This window comes from Nicotiana attenuata, unplaced genomic scaffold (assembly GCF_001879085.1).
Source record: "Nicotiana attenuata strain UT unplaced genomic scaffold, NIATTr2, whole genome shotgun sequence".
NCBI lineage: Eukaryota > Viridiplantae > Streptophyta > Magnoliopsida > Solanales > Solanaceae > Nicotiana > Nicotiana attenuata.
In genome coordinates, this window is record NW_017672533.1 from 45,596 (window position 1) to 72,594 (window position 26,999).

The window sequence follows — 26,999 nt, forward strand, 5'->3', positions numbered from 1 at the left end:
TTAGGCTTGTACTTTTTCGAGGAGGGTCCAAAAACCAAGAAGCAACGCCATAGTTTGGTTTTATTCAGAATGTCTTGTGAGAAACACTACACTTGTCCCCTTTGTCCCAACTCGGATTCAAACGATTTCCTCCGCCAAAATGCCAATAACGCGAAGCTCCTTCAAGCGAGAAACCCCTTCTGAGACAAACCCAGGTCAGCTAACATTATTTGATTATTTCCTATCTGCCTATGATTGGTGGACATAGTTATTCAGTATTGTTGGAAATTTTCAGTAATATTATAGTATCAGCTTTATTTTCAGGTTCTGAAGGCTCAGGTGGAAGCTCCGTTCCTGAACTTCGTGTTTTCGTCCGGAAAAAGAGAGTGAAAAAGACTGTTGAAGTTATAGCCAAAGAGGTCAAGGAAGAATCTTCTGCCCAAAAAGTATGCTACTCCTATATCTTTTTATTACTACTCTTGGTTTGAAATGGTTGTAATTAAGTGCATTAATAGATTCAAAACTTTTGCCATCAGTAATCTTGACCATCTAAATAACTTCTTTGGTTTAATCATTTGAGCTTTTGAAAGTAATTTGATCTTTTAGTTTTCAGTGACATAAAGGACAAACAACAATTTTCTGATCTTCTTTTTGACTTCTGCAGTTTGTTAAACTGCCTGATATAGAGGATTTTTCCTATTCCAAGGACGATATGTGTTCCCAGTCAAGTAAGTCTCAAGTGTTTATTTTGACTCCACTACCCTTATCGCCATCAACACAATGACAATTATTTCCCTAGATATCCTTAATCAAATGAAAAGGATTATTTGCCTAGATATCTGAAATTTCCTCCTTTTCAGCTTGTCTGCCAGGCAGAAATGGATGCAATGATAGCCCAAACCTTGTTGCTATTTAGTAACTTCCTAACCTTTCCGAAACTTTCTGCTCATATCCTTGTGCTTAGGAAGTAGGTTTTTAACCTCCCTCGATTTTTAAGAAACCAAAAGACCTATTACCTTGTTTAAGCTTGATGGTTACTGGACTTTATATTCTTGTCTACCGCATTCTATTGGGGTACAAGGAAAATAAAATTGACAATCAGTGCTATAGCTAATGGTGAAATGAATGAATGCAATTGGATCAAAACTCTGCATGAATAGACAACGAAGTTTCTTATCAAAAGATTAGACAATGAAGTTTGAGCATGATATTATAACAGTTTTTATTCAAGTACAAGAACACTAAGAAGATACAACTTTAGCAAGACTGTTAATTAGATTAAGTGACTGTTAAAAAAATGGAAAAAATGCAGAATGTCCAAGTTATGTAGTTAGCTAGTGCTAAAAGAAAGGTGTACTTGTTTATTGACTCGAGGAGCAAATTTCCTTCAAGTTTGAGTTAGTGAGACCAAAATAATCGCATGACTTGACATGAACTAACTCTTGGAATTTAAAATAGACGGATAAGTTAGAAAAGATATCAATGGTAAAGCAACAAAAGGGATAGGAGATGACTAATTAAAGTAGTAAATGCGACGGAATCTTTATGACCTGTTGGATATCTTTTCTTTTTTACATAGACACATTAGGACCAAGGAACCTAACTAAGCTCTTTGACTTCCTTGTGTATTAATCAAAGTGCTGTGAAATGAAAGAAAAGCATGTTAAGGCATGTCAAAATTAAGTTGTGTAGAAGAATGAGTTGAAATTGCATTATGCAAAGAATTAGAGTGTTGAAGAGAGATAAGAGTGAGGAAGTACACGACCTAGTATTTGCAAGTCATTTATCAAAGACTTATTAGTAATAGAAGATCTATAGATGTGGCTTCTCAATGGCACACCTAATGTCATGGCAGCCTTAAAAGTATCGATCATTTCCTGACAAAAATTACCTAGTTCCTAAGATAGAACTTATGTGCTTGCCCACTCAGAAAGAAAAAATAAAAGGATAAAAGTATAAGCACGTGTTTTGTTAGCAAGTGACAAAGGCCACTTTTGGAAATGATAGGGAGATAATTTTGAAAGTTGAATTTTTGATGTTATTGCTATTTCTCTTTTTCATGTTTTTATGAAGTTTCAATGATAACCTGTCACAATTACAAGCTTTCAATCACCTTTGCAGCTCTACTATTTTACTTTCGTGTCCATCAGTGTTTGGACTTCCCAATCTCCTTGTTTTCATCAGTTTTGCTAATCATTCTTTACTTCGTGCAGCACCTGCCAAAACTTTGCATTTGACTGGAGAAAAATCTCTATCCCAGTTGACACGAAAAGGTAATGAGGTAATCTGGAGGTTTCCGTTATTGTTTCTGAAGTAGGAATAGATTTTAGATATGTTTTTAGCCTTGTCTCTTCCAATATGCATCATTGTTTATGCTGATGAGCTTTGGATGACGCTCGAAAGAGATGATAGATATAATTGTCAAGAATTGTGAACATGATTAGGAGGTAAGACAAATATGCACTTAAAGAAAAGGAACAAACTTTCCAGCTTAGGGGTAAGTGTTAAACCTACAAGAAATCCTTCTACTTAGCTAAAGGTTCAAAAGATCATACAACTCAATCTCAAATCTGAAAAGGAGAACCTCCTCAAATCTCCCTTCCTTCATGTCACTACAAAGTGGTATTTTTGGATGTGACAAACCTCCACCTCTAGGATCAAAATTTTAAACAGATCTTATCTCTAACCTAATATCACACTCACAGCTATAAGCCTGAAAATAATCTACTTTTGTTGAAACAAAACTCACAAATCTGTAAAACTTTGAAAACCCAACTAAATATGAATTATAGATCGTCCAAATATGGCTGTTTCGTTGGTCAAAAGCTCAAGTCTGTTGAGTTAAAACCGTGAAAACTATTTCTCTTCAAACTAGCTTGTCAAATCTGCTGGTGAATGGCTTTAACTTCTAGTAGAAGAGTCCAATTTGACGGATAAGCAATATTATGTCATTCATTGGTCTCATTACTTTTAATATTCAGAACTGAAGACCTCAATTGACACGTTGAATAGAAATCTGCAATAGGAAGCTGTAATTTTTTTTAATAAGGTATGAAGATGTAATTTTTTTACTACCAAAGTGAATAAAGAAGAAAAGGGAAGAGCTCTTTGCTTGAATTCATTTTTCTAGACACGACAAACAGAATTGGCCTCAGTCTGGAATTAATGAGATATATTTTGATGCTTTAATAGAGTTCTGTTTATTATGTCTTGTTGTGGTTTGCCAATTGCAAGAGTTTTTAAGGTTTTACCGCAGTTAGTTTGAAATAAGGACTTAAAAGCATCCTTATGCGCAACTCTACATTTTGTTGAGCCAATGGGCACTTTGTCTTGTTTAACCATATCATTTAGCTAAGGTGTTTTGAAGGACAGAAATCAAAAGCATCAGTCTATCTGATTCAGTGCGACCACCTCCGAACTGGGAAAAAATTCTTGAAGGAATCCGCAAGATGAGGTCCTCTGAGGATGCACCTGTAGACTCCATGGGTTGTGAGAAAGCTGGGAGTTCTCTTCCTGTCAAGGTAATATTCTTTGTGCACTAATTGAACTCAAAAGCATATTTGTGATGGTGGGATGAATTTGAAGCAGCTTTAGGATTCAAATATGTGAGGGTGAAAGGGGTAAGTAATTGTTGGATAAAAAGGGTTTCAATGTCAACAAGGTTAAGTAGTGGTTTTGTGGGGGTGGTGGGGGTGGGCAGGTATAAGTTTCGGGCTTGTGAACACTAACCATTCTTTTTTAAGGAAAATGATATTATTAAAGAAAGGAAGTTCTAGAATGACTCCTAGACCATTGAACAACTTACTACAGATTACTACAAGATCAAATGATAACTCAAGCAAAGAAACAATGTGTTCTCTGTAAGATAATTCTTCCTTTTATATATATGTATAGCAGCCAGGGGGGAAGCCACATTGTCCTAAGGGTGGTCAATTGACCACCTTTTGTCAAAAAATTACATTGTATATATAAGTAAAATATTAGGTTTTAGAGATATATAACATATATTGAACACCTTCTTTCAAGTTTGAACACCGTTGGGGAAATTCCTGGCTTCGCCACTGATAGCAGAACGCAGTAGCGGCTGAAATGGCTTTACAAAAGAAGATAACACCTATAATGAGGATAGAAACAATGTTATTTTGTAGAGGTAAGAATGAATAGGACAAGGAAAAGAGTAGAAGTTACACTGAAAAGGGTGTAGTGGTACCTTTTTTCATGTGATATTAGCAACCTCTGGTCTCCTTTTGACTAACTAATGTCAGAACTTTAGGTGACTCATGTGCAATGGAATTAAATTCAAGGGGTGTAGTCTAATTTCCTGAACAGGAGAAGAGGTGCATAATTTCAGCAATGTAGAAGAGTATCCATATATTTTACCTCAAAAAGGAACTATTTTACTCTGGAAAAGGACGAAGACAAAACATTTGTGGTGAAAGAAGTTCATCAAAACATACAATTATTGGATGTTATCCTTTTATTTTGTTATATGAATTTAGGTACTCAACTAATATCCTGCTAATTCAGTGCTTTGCCTACTTTAGGAGGCTATTATTAATAAACTGTTTTTCAGCTACAGGCTCTTAGGTGCGTTTAACAGTAAACTCTTCTAATTGTTGAATGAGAATTGGTTTTACGTCCATTCAAGTTTCAGAAATTGTATCCATGCTGACTCTTTGGTGGAGAAGTTTTGAATTATTGATGAGTTCTGGATGCTCGATCTTGACGTTGTTGCTAATTTTGTCACTTCATGTTTTCATCAGGAAAGAAGATTTGCTGTCCTAGTATCATCACTCTTGTCTAGCCAGACCAAAGATCAAGTTAATCATGGCAAGTTCTAAAGTTTCTAATATTTTATTTTGGAGAGCTCTCTTACTGATGTTGTACTCAACTCTGATGCTGCCAATTCTAGTTGTATTGTGCCTGACATTTAAATTTGATTGTCTAAGATATTTGGTAATCTACACTGATTATTATATCTTAAAATCAAAAAATCTGTCATTGTTGTCATTGTCTTTGTCCTTGTCTTCATCCTCTTACCCCATATTGCTCCAGCAGTCTTGAAAAAGCTTCTTCTCCTAAAATTCAGCATAAGGAGCCTTTCCTCTTTTCTTTTCTTTATTTTATTTCAAGAGTCTTGTTTTCCCCTGATTATGGCAAAAAAAGTTCTCTGCTGATATCCCGCAACCATGTATAGTGAACTTCTCCTTCAAATCTCCATTTGTAACTTGAAAAGTCCTAGAGTCTGTGCAAGTAGAAGCCTTTCTATAAGTTCAGGTTTGAAATAAGTAGTAAATATAGGATGGAAAAACAGTTGCTAAAAATGAAATACATGATTTTTGAGTTGAAGTGCTAAATTATCATGTGGTGTCATTACTAAATTACATAGTTTTTGTTAGACCTAGGTCTGGTTGAAATAATCTGTAATGTTTTTGTTAGACCTAGGTCTGGTTCAAATAATCTGTAATTTTGTGTTATATTACTTGCATTCGTTAAGGTCTTATTATCATACAGGAGCTATCCAGCGTCTCCAGCAAAATAGCTTGCTTGCTCCAGATGCCATTGACACAACAAATGAAGAAACCATCAAAAGTTTGATATATCCGGTATGCCTTCTTTTATGCCAATTACTTGCATAGTTTATTGCTTTCGCTAGACCTGGATAAGCTGAACTGCTAGAGACAATTAAGAAACATTCAGCACTGTCCTTTAATCAACATGTGCGAGAGTTTTCTGAACGTTGCTTGGTAATGTATGCACACTTTTTCCCTTTCAGGTGGGGTTTTACACGAGAAAGGCTAGCAACCTGAAAAAAATTGCAAAAATTTGTCTTTCAAAGTATGACGGGGACATTCCTAGTTCTCTGGAGGAATTGCTTCTACTCCCAGGAATTGGTCCCAAGATGGCTCATCTAGTAAGGAGGTTATATTTTCCCTTGTTCCCTTGTCATCCTCACTTGTAAACTAGTTTGATGTATTTTCCTTTAGGTTATGAATGTTGCATGGGACAACGTTCAAGGGATATGTGTAGATACTCATGTGCATCGTATTTGTAATCGGCTTGGATGGGTATCACGTCCTGGAACAAAGCAGGTACTCTTTATTTCCATCAGACACTGAGTGCGTCTAATGTCTATGATTTCTCACTTAACTGATGTTACTTTCAACTTTAACTAAAAATTCATATGGGTTGAGGAAAGCATAAAATATATGGAAGTCCCAAGTAAAAAAGAAAAGTAAAAGAAACTCTAAACATCTGCCTTGCTTTAGCTTTCCATTATTATGGATTACCTTTACAGCAGACTTATGGTGTGGGGTTTGAGCACTGCTTTATAACCATTCTGGGTAATAATAATTATGGCCAACAACATTTTAGGGGCGGTATAGGAATTAAACCTAGTTGAGAAACAGTTGCAGTTCTCCTAATGTTCAACAAGCGTAACCCAAGGAAGATGGAGAAGTTTACTTCCTCCAACATTACCATTGAACGAAAGATATTCTACGAATTTGACTGATAACAGCCTAAGGCATAGAAGATTTGATTGGTTAGACTTGCAATTGCTTTACTATGCAGTAGTTGAAAAGTGACGCTAATTCAAGCGTCGATCTTGCAATTAAAGGAAAAGTGTAAAATTGAATGGTTATATTCAGATTCATTAAAACAGGAAGTAGAAGCATGCGGAGACTGTTGTAAGAAATAATGGTGGAAATGAATTTGCATGACCAGTAAGTGGAGAGATAAAGAAATTGCTGATTTAAGGCCTGCTTTGTCTAGCAATAAGAATTTCTGGTGGTTTGAAGAGAATGCTTGTTATGAGCCTCATTGCTTCCTGTTTGATGGTTTTTAGGCTCCTTTATTAGCATATTGTGGAAGACTGAAAAACCATTGGAGAAGAGTACTGTTAAATTACTTCATTCTCGCCATACAAGGATCACATGCTTTGGCTTGACAAATTTTGCTTCCTTTTCGTTCCCCCTTATTTCTTTTCTTTTCTTTAACCTGGTCGTCCTCTATTAGACCAGTACAGCTAGGAGCCTAGGACAAAATAACTGAATGTCTATATGGCTAGTTGGAAAGAGGGGATCCAAAACTTAAGTTACCTTACAAAATGGTATTAAAGCATCTATCCATTATTTAATCGTATCATAATTCATTGAGGAATGTTGCTTACATTCTTACTTGTTTGCTCTTCGTTAGAAAACTAGAACCCCTGAGGAGACTAGGGAGTCCTTGCAGCTTTGGCTTCCGAAGGAAGAATGGGTGCCAATCAATCCTCTCTTGGTATGTACGCAATCTATCTTCCTTGCAGGCATAAATCATAGCTACGTATATATGTTCTCTATCTTTGTAATGTAAAGCAACCAAACTGGTGGAGATTCTTGCATGGTTCTTTTCATCTCATCTCAATGAAAGTGGATGCACAGTAATAAATACTTTTGTGAAAATTTCTTCGAAGCAGCAGGTATAGACATTAACAAGAGTGCTGCTCGCAGAACATAGAACAAGGTATCTGACTAGGGAACGTATCTTAATAGCTCAAAAAGCTCAACATATTCGCTTGAATTGACTCCACAAGAGTGGGAAGTTGAGGAACTAACAATCTCAAGACTCTACGTCTCTTCTTTGTTGAAACTTTTCAGCATCTGAATCCAGAAGACTATTTCAATAGCTGCACCAAAGTAGACAAATAGCTTTTATATATTAAACCATTTCTGTTTTTAGGTTCGCCTGCAAATCACTTTGGTTTTTTTTTTTGGGCCCAGTTAACGTAGTTCTATTGTTCTTAAAAACAGGTAGGATTTGGACAGACCATATGTACTCCTTTAAGACCACGTTGTGCAATCTGTGCGGTAAGTGATCTCTGCCCATCTGCATTCAAAGAGGTGTCAAGCCCATCTTCCACTCCCAAAAAGTGACATGATGGAATCTCAACAAGTTTAGCAGTGAGGATAGAGTTTTTTGAGTCATTTCTCCCATAACATTTTCATTTTGGATTTAACTATAGAAAATCCTTGTGCTCTTAGCTCATATTTTATGTCTGCCATATAAACGTCTATGCTTTTTTCTTTCTTCTTGGTGGACTGGGAAGGAAAGTTATTGGTTTGTTTGGTGGGAGAATGTGAAGAAGTTGACAAACTGGCAAAGTGCGTATTGTAGCATTTAGATCCATTTCTGTACAGTTCAGTTCAGTATCCTACACTCTATGACGGGTGTAAGAACATATCCTCATTTGAGATCAAAGGGAAAGTTATTCCAAGATATCAATATTTCGGATTGATACTATTTGCCTCTTCAAATTGTGGATGAGCAATGCATTCCAAATGTATGTCCTTCTACCAGCATTTCATTTAATTTCTTTTCTTTTTTTATTGTGTGGAGGGTAAGAATTGAATGGTTATTCTGGAGATGTTAATGAAGACTATGTTCAGTTTGGCAGAAAGGGTCCATCACTTCTTCCAAATCCTCTTAGAGTATCTTCTACCAAACTGTAAAACTACGGATTTACGATATTTGGCACATTGGGACAAGGATTATCATGGAGGTTAAAAGCCATATATTAATATGCACCATATCACGTCCCTTATCATAGTTTTGACAAAACTGGTAGGAGAATTTGTTTTTTGGAAGACAATATTTCTCCTCAACAAATTCGTTATTATGTTAATCAGCTGACTAATAACTACGTGGATGCAAACTATTGAAAAGAATATAATTTGAATGGTTTAGAGAGAGGGGCAGGGGTTCACGTGAACCCACCCATATCCTGACACGTAGTCAACTGAAAATTATTTTTGCATCCACGATGTAACTTGTCAACGTGATTCTAGATACTGTCCATACACATGTCAAAGGATCAGAAAGAAAATTGAAGTGAGCGAGTTGTGTCCATCTTATCAGGCTTTAGATTTTTAATTTTATTTGGTATAGCATTAAAATGATATGAGCTGTATTCTCCAACTTTTCAGGCTCAGGTTGTCACATTTTCTTCCGTTTGATAAATTACAAAAATGAAATCCAAAGTCTGAGTATAACTATAACCCCACTGTAATATATCCTTCATTAAAGTAAAACTACAAAATATAACCCCACTGTAATATATCCTTCATTAAAGTAGAACTACAAAACTTTTAAACTAACTCAAAATAAAAGTTGCTAGAATTGCACATGCTACCAGCCTTCCTCTGGAATATTGGAAGTCAGCCACACCATAAATAAGCTATGCATCCAAACTTGAGGAATAAACCAGGGCCAAAACTTAAGGCAGGAACACAAAGCTGGCAATAAGAAATTCCTGGGGAACAGTTTTTCCAGTACTTCGAGTCATTCAGTTATTTCCCAGCAGATGTGTCCGACGTGACTTCTTCAGTGAATTTAGATAATGGCGATCTGTATATTCGTACAACGTCATTGCAATATTCTTACAAGTTATCTTGCATACTTAAATCAGCCAACCTATCTGTATTCTGGCATTTAGCTGATTGAACAGGAACAGTGCTTTTGCGCCAATTCCAATAGTTTGTTCTCATTGGATCAGCATGTTCCAAGATGGAACAAATTCTCTTCGCCAAGGGTAAATCCGGTGAGCATGACTGTGGAGTAAGAACTTCTACTGCACTTTTTAATTCTTCGCTTGGTTCAAAACCTTGACTGAGAAGATCCAACAGCAAGCTCAGAGCATGCACATGATTATTTTTGGAGGTTAAAATATCCAAAAGCACTGATGCTACTTGAGAATCCTCAACTAGAGATTGTGTATCATTCTTGTAAAGACCGCGAAGATACCTCCAAGGACTTTCATTCTCCGGGCTAGCTCTGAGGGCTTGAACTGTGTAATTCACTTCCAATTCCCTCATTGCCGCTAGGCCCCCTAATAGAGGTGATCGTATCACAACAAAGTATCTCTACAAGAAACAAAGTAAAGTGAGAAGCTACACTACCTTCACAAAGGAATTTTCACCCTTAATAACTTTTTAAAGTTAATAGTCATAAAACATTTGTTAGAGATGAGCTCCTCGAAAATGTCAGGGGGCACTGATATCAGTTAGGAGTTTTAGAATAAAAAGCAAAAAAGGAATGGAACTTTTACAGCTAATTGCTGCTCGAGACTAAAAGGAGAGTGAACATAGTCAAATAGAAGCAGCACTACTCAGTTGATGTGTATTTCTCCTAGCTGCTATAAGCAAACATGGTAATGAGTCTCATGCACACTTTATGCATTCTTTAGCAAATAAACTTGACGGAGGTTATTTGCAAATATGGAGACTTATATGTCAACCTCAGAAGTCCTTTCTCGTTAAAAATTCATGGGTTTGGGACAATGAAGAAGATATGGAAGAATATTATGCTTGTTCTGTGCTGTATTTTTTGGGTACCCCTAGAGGATTCCAGCACAGACTCCGCGCCCAGCTTTAGATTGAGAAAAATCCATTTCTTGCCATCTTATCGTTTGCAGGCATACTTCTAACAAAGCTCCCAAAGGAGTGGTATATGCTTCTTGTTTGGAGATTTCTTTGTTTATACCTTCTGATTCTGTCAGTTGAGGACATCTTGTTCCTCTCAGTCCTTTTCTTTTACTATCAAAGAATTATTTATCATCATAAAAAAGGGAAAAGAAGTTCAATCATTACCTGATTCCAAGCAGAATTGTTGTAAATATCATTTTCGAGGAGTTGTTGACAATAGGCAAGCTCATTTTCCCATCCGCCAAGAGCTTGAAGGACCCACTGCATAAATAGGAAAAAAGAAGATCAGTATTCTGGTTTGCTAATGAGAAAAAAGAAGCAAATACTAAAAAGTAGGATCCAGGCTCATCCTTCGCAGGCTCCAGGTTAGATCACAGAGCTGTAAGATTAACCCAAGAATAGATAAAACTAATTACTCTCTTTGTCTGTGCTTTTATCATCTTGATTTGACTGGAAATCGACTTCAAAGGTATAGTTGAAATTGTATAGTAACTAAAGCAGCACAAAATTTTGGAGTGTATATCCCTATTTTTTTTTTTGATTTGCTATATCCCTATTGTTTATGCTTTTATAGGTAGTGTTGTTAAAGGCTCATAAAGCGCTTAAACAATGACTATGTACAGTGCAGGTTGACGTTTCATCTCACTAAACTGACGCTATAATGCAGCACCTAGGCACTAAGGCAGCCACCTCTGGCTCTTGAAGATAGCGACACTACTCAATATACGTAACTGCCAAGTGAGATATTAATTGTCAAAGAAATGATATGAATAATTTGGTACGTAACTCGGAAAAGGAAATAAGGGATTCTTTCCTTTTCTGATAAAAGTAGTGATTTTCGGGCTAGCTTGTGCATACTTCGACTATTCCACTAGATACCTACTATCTCCCACTAGCAAAAGTACCGAGTAACTCTACCCCCAAGGCATAGACAGATAGGAAGTCATCCAGAGGTACTTAAACCCTGATCTCCAAGATTTACACCCATGTCATTGACCACAAGGTCACCCTTATGTAAAGGAAATAAGGAACTTAACACAAGAAAACCAGTTCTATTGCCAAATCAAAAACTTTAAATTGTCTTCTTTGCATCTGAATTAGAAATTCGAAAAGATTATTGAACTTGATTTACTGTTACTTCATATATTTTAAATTGTTTATGCTTACAATTACTTTTTCCTCCAAGCCTCTTTCATTATCATTGTTCAGAGAAGAGAGCGTGCATCGAGCATGAAGGATAATAGATCAATTAGTCTAGTGGGAATCATTCATAAGATTATATCTAAGGTGCTTTCCAATAGACTAAAGAAGGTATTGGATGTGACAGTATCTACTTCACAGAATGCTTTTGTGGATGGAAGACATATTATAGATGCAGCACTAGTGGTTAATGAAGTGGTTGACTCGAGAAGGAAGCAAGGAGAAACGGGGATATTGCGTAAACTGGACCTTAGAAGGCCTACGATTATGTTAGTTGAGAGTTCCTTGATTTCACTTTGTTGAGGATGGGATTTGGTGCAAGATGGAGGAAATGGATCGAGTTTTGCATTTCAACAACCAGGTTCTCTGTTCGTATGAATGGTAGTCCGTGTGGTTTCTTTGGTAGCTCGAGAAGGATGAGACATGGTGACTCGTTATCCCCAATGTTGTTTATTTTAGTGATAGAAGCGTTGAGTAGGATGATGGTCAGAGCTGGGGCTGGTTTACTTAGGGTCTTTTTTGCAGTGATTGGTGGTCAAAGTATTGTGAGGGTGTCTCATCTTTTGTTTGCGGATGATACTTTCGTGTTTAGTGATGCTGATAGAGCACAATTGCTTCATCTGAGACAAGTGTTGACTTTGTTTCAGGTAGTGTCAACCTCAAAAAATGCGAGATTATCCCGGTGGGCGAGGTTGAGAATATAGAGGTCCTAGCGCAAGTGATGAATTGCAAGATTGCGGCTCTTCCTTCAACTTATCTAGGACTACCGCTGGGAGCATCTAATAAAGACCTAGCAGTTTGGAACCCGGTGATAGAGGGGGTAGAAAAGAGGCCTGCAGATTGGCAAAAGAGATATTAATTAAGAGTACACTGCCAAGCGTCTCCACTTATTTTATGTCTTTGTTACACGCTCCAGCTAGCGTAATATGAAAGTTGGAAAAACCTCAGAGGGACTTCTAAAGCATGGCTCAAGTGGAGACTGGAGAGATGAAGTTTCACTAGGTAATTGAGAGTCTGTTACTACACCAAAGTGTTGGGGTGGGATGGAGATAAAAGATCTAAGAGTTTTCAACAAGGAGTTACTAGGAAAGTGGTTATGGAGATCTCGGGTACAGGTGGATGCTCTTTGAAGGGGGGTGATTGTGGAGAAGTACGGGGTTTTGGAAGGGGGTGGAGGACTAAAAATGCTTCACTTCCCGATGGGTGCGGTTTATGGAGGATATTATAAACGGATAGGAAGAGTTTGATGAGAACATTTCATCAGAGTGGGGGATGGGAGTAGGATAAGCTTTTGGGAGCATAGGTGGTGCAAGGACAACATTTAAGAATCACATACCCGAACCTGTACAATATTTCAAGCCAAAAGAAGATGTTGGTCCATAGATATGGAGCCTCCCGGGGGAAGAAGTGCAGTGGCACTTAAGGTTTAGGAGGTACTTGCAAGACTGGGAGATAGAAGAATATCAAAATTTGCTTGGATTACTTCACAATCAATAATATTCACAAGAGAAATATGATGCATGGAGATACGGTGTCGGGGATAATGGCATTTTTTCCGTTTAGTCCTATTATAAGAAGCTCCTAATTGGGGAGGAGCTTCTTTCCACATTATTCAAATTTGAGGAAGAGGAAGATTACTTGTGTAAGTTGGTGCTTTATGTGTAAAGACTCGAGAGAAGATATGAATCGCCTTCTTCTGCACTGTCGAATAGCATCTTTTTTGTGGTGGGAAATTTTGAGATGGCTTGGGATGGAGTGGGTAATGACGGGCACCCTGAAAGACACAATGTTTAGTTGGGCTTTCAAAAGACAGAATAGAAGACGCAACTCTATAGAGCATGGGATGTTGCTCCTTTACACTTATGTGGACCATATGGAGAGAGAAAGAAATAGGAGAGCTTTTGATGGAGTAGAGAATTATATTATTTATTTGGGGAATAGCCTCTTTTCACTTATTGTTTTTTGGAGCACCCATGAGGTTCCCTTATGAATAGATGATTGGGTGGCATTCATAGAAAACTATGTCTTTTTGTAAGGTTTCCTATTTTTTTTTGGTATACTTCTTTTATACGGGCATCTCTTGCCCTTTGCTTTTAATGAAATATATTACTTTAATTACACTTGTGAAGTCAAAGAAGAATTTGGGGCTTTTCAAAGTTTTTCGACATTTGACAACACTATTAGAGGGAGAGATATAATTGGGATTGATTACATGTAACATGTTTTAAGAAAAAATGAAGCAAAACCCCAAAAATAATGTAATGAGTTGTCATGGGATCCTAAGATTTAATAAGATCCTATGTCACCCTTTTTTGACCTTACTATCTTTTCTTTTCTTTTTTGGATGACGAAGAAATTTGTCTAGGGCCAATCCTTGGGACAAACCACAACCTTCAAAACTCGGGGATAATGGGCTTGTCCCTCTACCCTTCTCCGCTTAAATTGTAGACTTAATTTGCATGGCTTTGGGCTCGAACCTGTGACCTAAGTCACAAGTCCCTCAACCTTTGCCAATTGAACTAAGCCCCGGGGACTTTTCCCATTGACCTTAGTATCTTGTAAATTCTATCTAGGATCTGGATCAATTCCATGAACTTGAATAATCTAGATCATGAATTTAGTAACATGAAATACACTCATGCAAAAGAGCTTCTTTTAAACAGGTAGAGGTATTATATTTTCACCCCCACCCCCACCCCCACCCCCACCCCCACCCCCACCCCCACCCCCCCAAATAAAAAGAAAAGGGATGGAAAGACAACCTGCCGATGGGACCAAGCATGATAATTTTTTGCATCCTGAGAAAATATTTTCTTGGTGAATTCTAGCTCATTTGTCACGGCATCAGCTCCCAGCTTCTCAGCAAGCCATCGCCTATGATGCCTGTAAGTTTCTATTATGAAGAACTTCGGCATTGTGCACATATTTATAATTAGATTAAAATGAGGAATTCAACAGATCAAGAATAACTTGTGTGGAGGAACAAACTTTCCCACTTCCCTTCTCCGTGAAGGAAAACATGGAGTCAAGTATAATATGCAGATACATAGATACTGAAAAGGGTTAAAAACAATCATTTCCCCTCACCAATGAATATTTATTATGAACATTTATATTCCAAGAGCATAAACACAATACATTTTATAAAGTTCTGCAATTTCTTTGAAACATGCACATCTCATAGAAAAGCTGCATGTCTAACTTTATCTCTCAGCCCAATGAATCCTGTCGACCTTGTGCTAGAGCCATTAATTTTTATTTCTAATAGAATGGAATTCCAGGGCACTAACTAACTAAAAATGACCAATTCACCACTAATTCATGATTTCCCTCCTTCTACCACACAATAGGCATTCAGAACTCAATAATCGAGTGTCTCTACTTATCGTTTTTTCGTCTTATATGTTATAATGGCGTATCTGGTAGTTGCTCGCGTACTGTCTAATCCCATCAACTTGAAGCAGTATGATCATGTTATATCTATTAACCTTGATTCATGATATAAATCACTTGTCAACAAACTATTCATTTTCCATCACCTTTACATTAGAAGGGACCTGTGTGGAGTTTTCAACTTACCATATTTGATAATTTTTTGTGTTCTCCCCAGCAATGCGATCAACAAACTTCAATTCTTCATGTAAATCAACACCCAATGCCTCCAGCACAACTCGCCTGAATTGCCATACCTAAACATGAAATTACCCATTAACTAACAACTCTAAAGCTTTGTGCCCACAATATTCAAAAGTCCTTTTACATTCTTAAACTTTGTAGACAGTCAAACTAAGGCACACAAAACGAAACAGAGGGGCTATACAAACTCCGACGCAATTGTCTCACAAACTTCCATTAACATATAAGTTCAGATTCCAATTCTACACCAAAGATGCAATTTTACCCTTTTTATACACGAAAAGTTCAATTAATACAAAAATAATCCCACCTAAATTCACAAAATACTGCATTATAAAAACCAAAAGGAAAGAACTGAAAGAGGAATTGCAGTTAGAGACTTACAGTGTAATTTCCAGGGTTTAGCTGAATAGCTTCAGCAGTAAGCCGAAGGGCGCGTGGAGACCGCTCGTCGGCTAAGTGTATTGCCCGGAAATAGTCCATGGTTTCCGAGAAGTCTTCAGTGTAGGCTATTGGAACCACCGGGCTGGGCCCGTCGTCTTGTGGAACGGGCTTCACATCGGCCCATTCACGCCTTTCCTTGAACGGGATTCGCGTTCGCTTAGCTTCGCCAGTATCCATTTTCCTACTCGGATCGATCTCCGGGATCTGATCAGACCTTTACTTAGTAATTGCCGGCGGTATTTCAATGCGCCGGAGTTTAGCAGAAAGAGAAGGAAGGTTGTAACTCTAGTAGAAGTAAAGGTGTTAATCAGGCCAGGCCAGGCCACCGACAGACCAGGTTTGACCCGGTTCAGCCCGGCCCGCTAAGGGACGGGCTGGATAGGGGTTGAGCCGGACAGGGCGGGTCATTTTTTCTAACCGGAGCCCGTGATCCGGTTCCAGACCGCTTAACATTAACAGCTTGTTTGGATCATTGTTACATATTGTTTTATAATGTATCATATCGTAGTATATTATATTGTATGGTATCCTTTGACGAATACAATGTTTGGATAGAATGTATCGTTTGTCATCATTTCATGATATCACGCACTAGCAATATGAAAATAAACTTGTAATATTATTAAAAAAATTATGATACGAGGTAGAATTATTATATAAAAAGATAGGGGAAATGACAAAATAAGAATATTTATTAATAATGAAGGGTGACATGAGAGAAAAAATAAGGTAATGGCGCGATCACACCAAATCGGCCGTTGCATAAAGTGATACTTTTCGTCGTTTTGTAACGACGGATTTAACGATACGATACGATAAAATTTAAGTAACAATCAAAACAAACATTGTATTTAAAGTAACAATACGATACGATACAATAGGTGACAGTCATCCAAACAAGCTGTAAGTAAAAATTGGAGGAAAATGTTTTAGGTAAAATATTTTCCGAAACTCTTCTTCAACCTTCTCGACCATATTCTCATCCCAACCAACTCCCCCACACCCCACCTCCTATCCCACCCACCCCCTACTCCCCTGTTAGAACATGCGTAGCGGAAGCAAGCATACAATTCAGGCATCAAATACATATAAACTAAACAACGCTATAATTACTAGATTAGAAGCACTAACCTCTTGAAATCGTTGCACAATTCCTCCACATAGCAAGAATCCAGGGCTGCAGTCTTCTGCTATATGCCTAGTAAAACCTTGGACGATTTTTGCTTTTGGGTGGGCAAGAACAATACAACTCTAAAAGGTGAATTACAACAATAACAACCCAGTAAAATCTCACTAGTGGGGTCTGGGGAGGGTAGTGCGTACGCAGACCTTACCCCTACCCCGAAGAAGTAGGGAGGTTGTTTCCAAAAGACCCTTGGCTCAAGAAGACGAAAACACAAAGACCCAATATCAGTACCTCCAATAGAAAACGTAGGAAAAATAATATCATGAAAATGAGAAAGTAGATGCAAAGGAAAAACGATAGACAATGTATAGACCAGGCGCTATGAAGAACGAAGTAGTAGTAAAATAGTAGTAAGACACAACATTACCACCAGCTGACTAGAAAAACTACCACACTAGCCTCACAAAGGGACGAAGTAAGGAAAGACTCAACTATCTTCTAACCTACGACCCTAATACCCGACCTCCACAGCTTCCTATCAAGGGCCATGTCCTCGGAAATCTGAAGCCTCGCCATGTCCTGCCTGATCACCTCTCCCCAATACTTCTTAGGTCGTTCTCTAAGTAGACTAGTTTTTGGCCGAAAATTAGCTCCAAACACGTGTAGGATTCTGCTTTCACAAGTAGAATCCTACTCCAACTCTACCAGATGACTTTTCTCCCAAGTCACTTTTTACCCAAGTCAAATCCAGATTTTTACTAGGTATAACAGGGACCACAAAAATAATAAGAGGCTACCAATTATAGCATTAGTTCGAAATTAGCATGAAAAAATTCTTACTATAATTAATTGTAGTTTAATCCACTAAAAACTGAAATTGAACTCCTCAATATGAATTTCGAAAATTCAGTAACACTTATTTTAACTTCCCATGTTAAGATCTCAAATACCAGTTAATTAAATTAAATCACTGAAAATTTAATTTAATCAACTAATTAAATCCATTACAATTCCGCTTAAATTATTTCATGTGAGGGATACAAAATCCACTGGTCGGATTTTCACATGAAAACTTATAAGCTTACATAAAGGGGTATCATCAAACTCAAAACCGAGTCATGGATTCTATCACCTAATTATTACTTCACAAATGTTATTCGTTATTGTCCAATCTATTAAGCATACACTAACTTTGAATAGAGTCGTACCTTTTGATAAATCAAAACAATAAACAAACTACATTGACCATAATAATTATATCAAGATTAGGAGTATAAGCTCATTTAATGAATTAGAGAAAATATTATATATATATATATATATATATATATNAAATATTTTATATATATTCAGTACAAAAACATCTTTTCTCTACTTGGTTTGTTCAATATACACTAAGTATACTAGCACAAGAAGTCGGAATAAAACCACTCCCATAATCAAGACAAATTATACTATAATCTTGTGCTACAATCATCAAGATATTTTATCCAATAATATCTTTGATTGTGAACATAGTTTATTAATTATGAGAACCGACAATTTAATCTTCTGTGCATGAGCTAAGACTTCATACACTAAATTGTCCGCTACATAACTAAAAGGACACACATGTAACAAATGATCTATTTAAAATAGTGCTTTATTGAATTGAATAAATTAAATAAATAATTGTTCCATAAAGAATAAAACAAAATACTATGTCTAAACCGCATGGTTAATAGTATATCCCAACAATCTCCACTTAGACTCATAACTATGCGTCTACTAATCTAATACCCATTCCTTCTACATGCTTGTCAAAAATCTTCTGTGTCAAGCTCTTTGTAAACGGGTCTGCCAAATTCTCCTCTAACGCAATCTTCAACACTCTTGCATCACCTCTCTGAGTTATGTCCCGAATTAAGTGATATTTACGCTCAATATGCTTACACCTTTTATGGCTTCTTGGTTCCTTCTAGTTTGCAACTACACCACTATTGTCACAATAAAGTACAATCGGTGTTTGAACCGAAGGAACTACATTAAGCTCTTTTAGATAGTTCCTGAGCCAAACAACCTCTTTAGCTGCCTCAGATGCAGCCACATATTCGTCTTCCATGGTGGAATCAGCAACACATGATTGTTTGATACTCCTCCAACTTATGGCTCCACCTCCTAAGGTAAAAACATATCTTGAGGTAGATTTTTTAGAATCTCTATATGACTGGAAATCTGAATAAGTATAGCCAATGGGTGCAAGATCACCTGAGTGATACACCAACATATAATCCCTAGTCCTTTTCAAGTACTTGATTATATGCTTAATGACAGTCCAGTGTTCTCATCCAGGATTAGACTGATATATACTAACCATGCCAACAGCAAAGCAGATATCAGGTCTAGTACATAGCATAGCATACATGAGACTCCCTACAGCAGAAGCGTAAGGAACCGCCTTCATATTTTCTATCTCATCAGTCATTTTTGGGGACTGATCTTTCGACGGAGAGATTCCATGTCTAAAGGAAAGCCTTTCTTGGAATCTTGCATGCTGAACCCGGTGATAATAGTATCAATATAAAGTGCTTGGGACAAGCCTATTATCCTTTGTTTGCGATCTCGCATAAGCTTGATCCCAAGGATATGTACTGTCTATCCCAAGTCTTTCATACTGAAACGCGAGGACAACCATTTCTTTACTGAATTCAACATGCTCACATTATTTCCTATGAGCAAAATATTATCTACGTACAAATCCAAAAATGTAACTTTATGTCCATCCCACTTCTTATAGACACAAGACTCATTTTGACATTGATCAAAATCGAAGGTTTTAATCGATGCGTCAAAAAAAGTGTTCCATGCTCTAGAAGCTTGTTTCAATCCATAAATGGATTTTTTTAATTTACACAACATGTTCTCATTGCCACTTCTTATGAAACCAACTGATTGTGCCATATAGATGCACTCATTAAGACTTCCATTTAGAAAAGCAGTCTTGACATCCATTTGCTAGATCTCATAATCGTAATGAGCAGTAATGGATAAAATAATCCTAATGGATTTAAGCATGGCTACAGGGGAAAAGGTTTCCTCATAATCGATCCCTTCTTTTTGAGTAAACCCTTTTGCAACAAGCCTAGCTTTAAAATTTTGCACTTTTCCTTCCACTGCTCTCTTTTTCTTATAGATCCATCTACAACCAATGGGTTTGACTCTAGTAGGTGGTTCTACAAGATCCCAGACTTGATTGGAGTACATGGACTCCATTTTAGATTTCATAGCATCAGCCCATTTATCAGAATCTGTATCCTGTAGTGCTTCGTCGTAATTAATAGGTTCTGTATTAGGCTCTTCAGAGATTCTATCATAAGATTCTCCTAAGAGCGCAAATTGGAGAGGTTTCTAATAATTCTCCCACTACGACTAGTCACTACAGGTGGAGTATGATTTTGTTGTTGAATCACGACATCATTTTCTGGAACTGAAGCTTCAATGTTATCTTTCACACCTTGTGGTGCTGGGATATCATTAACTTCTTCCTGGAGTGCAGGCTGCAGAACAATTTCAAGTTGTTCAACAATCTAAGGTTGCCCAACAATCTGAGGTTGCTCAACATTACTCCCACTACTTTGGTGTAGTGAGATGTCATGCAATTGCTCTTGTGCAATCTGCTGCCTATTGACATTTCTCCCACTACGATAATGCAGTGGTATGTCAATACTGGCTTTCGGGATATGTTCTAGAGATGAGTCTTTAGTTACTCAGTTACTTAATTCCTGTAAAACTAGTTTACTTCTAGGAATATGGTTTATTAAATATCCTCTTCTAAAAATCTGGCATTTGTCGTAACAATTAATTTTTTTTCTTTGGGAAAATAAAACAAACCGCCTTTAGTTCCTTTTGGATATCCAATAAATATGCATACTTCTGTCCTTGATTCCAATTTATCCGCTTTCCCTTTCAGCACACGTGCTGGACAACCCCAAACCCGAATGTGCCGTAAACTTGGCTTGCGCCCAGTCCACAATTCTACTGGAGTTGAAGGTACTCACTTTGAAGGAACAAAATTTAGAATGTAATTTGCTGTTTCTAAAGCATATCCCCAAAAGGAAGAAGGCAAATCGGAATAACTTAACAATGATCTAACCATTTCCATAAGGGTCCTATTTCTTCTTTCTGCCACACCATTTTGTTGTGGTGTTCCTGGGGCAGATAATTGAGATGTAATTCCACTGTCTGATAAGTATTTAATAAATTCCGCAGAAAGGTATTCACCACCACGATCAGATCGCGATGTTTTGATATATTTATCATGTCGTTTCTCTGTTTTCGTCTTAAATTCTTTGAATTTCTCAAAGCATTCAGACTTACGTCGCAACAGATAAATGTATCCATATTTTGAGTAATCATCTGTGAAAGTCACAAAATACCTAAAGCCACCTCTTGCTTGTATATTCATAGGGCCACATAAATCAGAGTGAATTAATTCTAGCTTATCGCTGGCTTTATTTTCTTTTGAGGGAAAATGTCTCTTGGTCATTTTACCTTCTAAACAGGATTTGCAAGTTGGCAGTGATTTCACTTTCAATGAACTCTGTAACACCCCGTACATTCGGACTAGGTATGGATATGTTCAATGGGTATTAATTTGATATTTTAGACATATGAAGTCCTAGCGGGATGATTGTGGGTGAAAATAGTTATTTTTAAATCAAGATGGAAAGTGAGGTGCATAAGATTTGACAAAATCAACTAAGTTTGCAGAAGGTCTGTCTTCTAGCAAGTTTTAGTGAAAATTTGTAAGGAATTGGGGAAAACTCAAAGCATAAAGTTGTAGGCCTTTGAAAGAGCTTTCCAACGATATATTATGGAGCCCGAACGGATCTCTGTGCAAAAAGTTATGCGCGTTTTACAGAACAGTACGCGATATGCGCGCCGGTAGCGCGCCCTTAGCGCGGCCGGGCTAATTTTGAGGCAGTGTTACTGCCGTTTAGCGTGGGCAAGCCTCCAGTAGCGCGGGCGCGCTAGTGGGGGGTCGTTTTAAAGCTATATTTCGTCCCCCACAGTCCCAAAACATAAAAACTTGCTCTAGGAAGGGAAGCTCTCAAAAACCTAACTCCTTAAGGGTCCTTCCACCATCCAAGGTAAGTTCTAATGGTGATTCTAAGTTTATTTAAGTTTCCCAACATCTTATTAACATGGGTAAACCCTCCATATCATTAGATATTCAATTGGGATACCATTGTTGAGAGAAGAAACCCTAGAACTCGAATTCAAGAAGATTGAACGTCAAAAAGGTAATATCTTCACCCTTTAATTGATTCTATCATTGAATTAATGGTTATAGACTCTAGTTCATGAGATATGAGTTGATGGGTTTGATAGAAAAGCATGAACAATTATAGGGTTGGGGTATTGAGTGTTGATTATTGGTTAAGAGTGTTGTTTACCTTATGGGTGATGAAGAATAATGTTGATTATAACCATTTGAGACTTTAGAATTTATTTAGGAGCAAGAGAATGGGTTATTGGGTATAGAAACACCATTAATAAGGGCTATGATGCTTTATGTCACCAAGTATTTGAGAAAATGCTTAAGTGACCAAAACATGAGAATTATTGCTAATATGGAATCCCTTTGACTTGTATTGATATAGATTGAAGTTGGAAGGGTTGGCGAATGTTGTATTATGCTCAAGAGCAGGAAGTTAAGGTATGCGAGGCTAACTTTCTATGTTTGGGAATTTTAATGATTCTCCCTACACTACGTTTCTTTTACGACGTATCAATTGCCTCAGAAATATAGTTAAGCCTAGTTCCTTGAATAGTTGTACAACTTCTATTCTCTAGTTTCATAACTCGTTCATGACTTTCATTTCGAACGTTGTGAGCTCAGTTCGTATTCAATATAGAGTTGGGCTTGATGTCCCTAAGTCTCAGTATAGGTTACTCAGCATGTCATAAACAGTCGAAGTTTCAGTGTTCATAACCAGTTCAAGAATACATGTCTCATTCTAGTATGTGACTCAGTATGATTCAGTATTCCAGTATTATGTAACTCAGTGTGATCCAGTATTCCAGTATCATATAACTCAATGTGATTTAGTATTTCACTATCATATATTGCAGTATGATTCTCAGTTCTTGATTTTAAATCCCTGAATGTTGAACACTTGTATTTGGGCCTGAGGCCTCAGTTTATGCTTTATGCATCTTTGGGCCTGAGGCCGCAGTTTATGCTTTATGCATCTTTGGGCCTAAGGTCGCAGTTTATGCTTTTTGCATTTTGGACCTGAGGTCGCAGTTATGTATATATATACTTAGGCCCGAGGCCGCAGCTTGTGCATATATATATATTGGGCCCGAGGCCGCAATTTAATATTCAGATAAACAAGTTGTTCATCATTCAGAAGAGGGAGTATTCATAACCTTACTTCCTTTATTTAGTTCAGTTATCAGTTATCAGTTCTCTTTTCAGTTATCAGTTCAGTTATCAGTTATCAGTTCAGTTATCAGTTATCAGTTATCAGTTATCCTTTCGGTTATCAGTTCAGTTACCAGTTCTCACTTCAGTTTCAGTTTCAATAGTTATCATTTCAGTTATCAGCTTAGTTTCAGTTTCGACATTTATAATTCTTTCTTTCAGTTGCTTTACATACCAGTACAATTCAAATGTACTGACGTCCCTTTTGCCCGGGGCCTGCATCTCACAATGCAGGTAATGATTTACAGGTCAACGATGCAGAGCCCTAGGATTCTCGTACCAGCTATTTGGTGATCCCCAGTTCTTTCGGGGCATTATCATTACTTTACAGCCTATCAGTATTTACAGATAGTTAGTGTTTTCAGTACTTCAATAGAGGCTTCATAGACTAGAGTAACAGCTAGACAGAGTCGCAGGCTTTTCATATTAAGCTGTGTTGACTACAAATATATTTCAGAATTGTGTTAGTTTTTCCGCACTTTGATTTATATCATCCAGACTTTTAGTATATCAGCATGTGTTATTTTATCTTCCGCATTCAGTATGTGATGATACCACATGTTGATTCAGCCAGCCAGTTGGTTCGCTCGGTCACATGTAGTCAGGCACCGAGTGCCGTGTTACGTCCAGGCCCAGGTTCGTGGCGTGACAAACTCAAAGGTCCATCAGAGACCAATCTCGAAATCCTATTTAGATTTATATGACCTAGACGTAAGTGCCACAAATAAGTTTGACTCAATTCAGAAATATATTTTCTTTTATGTGAAAAATTAATGTTATTTAATTATTTTGGTTGTTGTAGCACATGAGGAGATCTATCAAGAATTAAAAGGTCATCTACTCTAGCAGCAGTGTAGATAAAATATTTATTAAACTTAATAATAACAGAGTTATTAGCAAAATAAATATTATAACCAGCACCATTATTTTCGAAACCGAAATCAAATTTCTTCCAATAGAAAGTACATAGAGAACATTTTTTAAAACTAAAACTCTATCACTACTAAACGAAACTCTAATATTTCCTAATGCTAAAGCTTGTGCTGGCTTGCTATTGGCTTGAACGACGCAAGCTTCATTCTCACTTAGCCGCCGCGTTTCCTGAAACCCCTGCAAAGTAGTGCAGATATGATTAGTGGCTCCCGAATCTACACACCAAAACATGGTAGAAAAAGCCGCTAAACAAGTTTCAACGACATTTAAATTTGAATTACCTTGCTTATTCAACATTGCCAGATAGGCAGGGCATTGCTTTTTGTGATGCCCATGTTGCTTGCAATGATAGTACTTGCCTTTGGACTTTTTCACACCAGTCGTACCTCCAGATGCCAAAACCTTTTGAGCCTTCTTCTTTTTCTTACTACCTTTCGACTTAGAAACCGAACCTTTCTCAACATTGAGTGCCACAACTAGAGCTTGTTGTTTGATAATGGATTTTGCCGCTTGCACGTCATTCAACTATTTCACCAGTGACAAATCCATTTTTTTCATATTATAGTTCAAGCGAAATCGTTAAAAACTGTCAGGCAGAGTCTGCAGGACCATCTCAACTTGAGACTCCTTATCAATCATAGCTCCAAGGACCTCCAGTTCATTCAGAAGACTCGTCATCTTCAGAACATGGTCCCTGACCGATGATCCTTCAGCTATCTTGGTGTTCAAAAGGGCTTTCATGGCTGTCTGCTTAGCCGCACGATTTTGCTCATCGAACATCTCTTTGTGAATTTCGAGCATATCATAAGCAGACCCCATAGACTGATGCTGATGTTGCAAAACATTCGCCATAGAGGCAAGAATGTAACATCGCACCATCTCATCAGCCTTAACCCATTTGTCATAGGCCTTAACCTGATCATCAGTAGCATTTTCAGGTTTTTCTGGGCACTCCTCAGTGATTACAAATTTGTAACCTTCAGCAGTTAGGACAATATCAAGGTTCCTTTTCCAGTCAACATAATTTGGTCCTTCTAACTTGTTTTGGTTCAAAATTGAGGTAAGTGGGTTGAATGACATGGTTAATCTGAGAGATATTCACATTAAATAGATCATTAGTTATGTATTTAGAATAATTAAATTCAACATCACATTACACATATAACCAATCTCATTGAACAATTAGATTCGTTAGGGAAACTTAACTATTCATGCAAAATATATGAGTGATGTAAGATATTAACCCCATAAATTTAAAGAGGACCAACTCAAATGGAGAGTAAACTGTTAATTTAAGATAGGTAAATATCATTTTAATAAACTCTAGTTTCATTGAATCAACATGTTACTCAGTTGGAGAGTTAATACAAGTAATCAAATAGCTAGAGGTAAAACTACAGTAATCATCTATAATGAATTTATCCGATGTGGAAGTAGACCTATGTCAGTATATAAATTCATTATATTATTGTAAAACATGATTGGAGACAATGGTATTTGAACCCTACCATCACAGATTTCTTTTAAAAAATTTCTTTTATTAAAAAAAATCCAGAAAATAGAAAAATGGCCAAAAACCCATCTAAACGACCCCGAATGCCTAAGAAACGACATACATAATCAGCTAAGCTGATATGTATTGCTCACTGGACCGTTTCCGATGAACCTACCAAATTTGATGTCACGACCCGGATTTTCCACCATCGGGAGTCGTGATGGCACCTACTAACGGAGCTAGGCAAGCCAAACATTTTAAACATTTTCGGATGACAACACAACAATAATAAAGCAACGAGTCTTTAAATAAATGCGGAAGTCTTTAAAAAAAAGAACATAATAACTGAAAACCCAAAATGCGAAAGTTTAATATTTCTCTACCCAAGACTGGAGTCGCAATCTCACGAACTACTAAAGAGTGCTACAAACAAGTTTGAATAGAAAATGCCTAAATGTCTATCTCGGTACAATGAAGACAAACTAAAAACATAGAAAGGGACTCCGGCCTGCGAACGCCATCTAGGCTACCTCGTAAGTCCCTGGACTGAAGTCAGCTCCCGATCAATATCCTACTGTTGTAGTCCAAAAGTTGCTCCGGTACCGTGATCTGTGCAAAAGAGCACAGAAGTGTAGCATCAGCACAACCGCCCCCATGTGCTGGTAAGTGCCTGGCCTAACCCCGACGAAGTAGTGACGAGGCTAGACATGACTACCAAATCAACCTGTGCAGTTCAATGTATATATATATGCAATACAAGGAAAGAATACAGAAGTTAAACAGTTAAGAAGGAGGGGAGCATACTATGGGGGAGTACAGTCCGGATATAAAATTGACAATTTAAGTAAGAAACAGGGCAATAACAATAGTTAATGAGAGCAGGAAAATCAACAGTTGCACGGCATCAACCTTCGTGCTTTTACTCTCATTCTCACCAAAAGCAATCAAATAAAATGCACGGCATCAAATAAAGTGTATTCGATCATTTAGCAATTAGCAAATAATGACACTCTAATCCTATTCCTTCAAGCCAAAGTTAGATCAGACACTTACCTCGAATGCTCCAAACTCAACTCAATCCTCTAGTATAGCATTACCCTTCGAATTCACCACCAAACCGCTCGAATCTAGTCACAAATTACTTGAGTGTATCAACAAAGGCTAATCTAATAAATTTGAATGCATGAAAAGTGAATTTCCCAAAGTTTTACTCAAAATTTCCCAAAACGCCCCCGGGCCCACGTGGTCAAAACT

At 37.3% G+C, this 26,999-nt stretch overlaps 2 protein-coding genes across 3 annotated transcripts; one reads left to right on the top strand and one right to left on the bottom strand.

Annotated features, from left to right (window-relative positions):
* Window positions 1-34: 34 nt before the first annotated feature.
* LOC109213568 (endonuclease III homolog 1, chloroplastic-like) lies at window positions 35-8,262 on the top strand. Of its 2 annotated transcripts, none has more exons than XM_019377383.1 (11): window positions 35-194; window positions 292-425; window positions 644-707; window positions 2,193-2,252; window positions 3,352-3,500; window positions 4,743-4,809; window positions 5,494-5,585; window positions 5,756-5,893; window positions 5,967-6,071; window positions 7,177-7,260; window positions 7,773-8,262. In XM_019377383.1, the coding sequence occupies exons 1-11, from the start codon at window positions 140-142 to the stop codon at window positions 7,893-7,895; spliced, it is 1,071 nt and encodes a 356-aa protein (XP_019232928.1). In that variant the 5' UTR covers window positions 35-139; the 3' UTR covers window positions 7,896-8,262. The 2 variants fall into 2 exon arrangements, with proteins under 2 accessions (XP_019232928.1, XP_019232929.1); XM_019377384.1 differs by having other exon boundaries at window positions 37-194; window positions 304-425.
* Window positions 8,263-8,952: 690 nt separating this feature from the next.
* LOC109213567 (protein farnesyltransferase/geranylgeranyltransferase type-1 subunit alpha) lies at window positions 8,953-16,007 on the bottom strand. The gene is made up of 5 exons (XM_019377382.1): window positions 15,663-16,007; window positions 15,222-15,331; window positions 14,405-14,525; window positions 10,608-10,703; window positions 8,953-9,881 (listed from the first exon to the last, which is right to left on the bottom strand). The coding sequence occupies exons 1-5, from the start codon at window positions 15,897-15,899 to the stop codon at window positions 9,399-9,401; spliced, it is 1,047 nt and encodes a 348-aa protein (XP_019232927.1). The 5' UTR covers window positions 15,900-16,007; the 3' UTR covers window positions 8,953-9,398.
* Window positions 16,008-26,999: the final 10,992 nt, after the last annotated feature.

What these genes read in the sequence shown, in the direction of transcription:
- LOC109213567 (XM_019377382.1), bottom strand. Translation starts at nt 15,899, where the DNA reads ATGGATACTGGCGAAGCTAAGCGAACGCGAATCCCGTTCAAGGAAAGG. An exon ending in TAAACCCTGGAAATTACACT is followed by an intron (nt 15,332 to 15,662) that starts GTAAGTCTCTAA and finishes TTTCATGTTTAG; the next exon opens with GTATGGCAATTCAGGCGAGT. An exon ending in ACAATTCTGCTTGGAATCAG is followed by an intron (nt 9,882 to 10,607) that starts GTAATGATTGAA and finishes TGTTTCTTGTAG; the next exon opens with AGATACTTTGTTGTGATACG.
- LOC109213568 (XM_019377383.1), top strand. Translation starts at nt 140, where the DNA reads ATGCCAATAACGCGAAGCTCCTTCAAGCGAGAAACCCCTTCTGAGACA. An exon ending in CCCTTCTGAGACAAACCCAG is followed by an intron (nt 195 to 291) that starts GTCAGCTAACAT and finishes TTATAGTATCAG; the next exon opens with CTTTATTTTCAGGTTCTGAA. An exon ending in TCAAAAGTTTGATATATCCG is followed by an intron (nt 5,586 to 5,755) that starts GTATGCCTTCTT and finishes TTTCCCTTTCAG; the next exon opens with GTGGGGTTTTACACGAGAAA.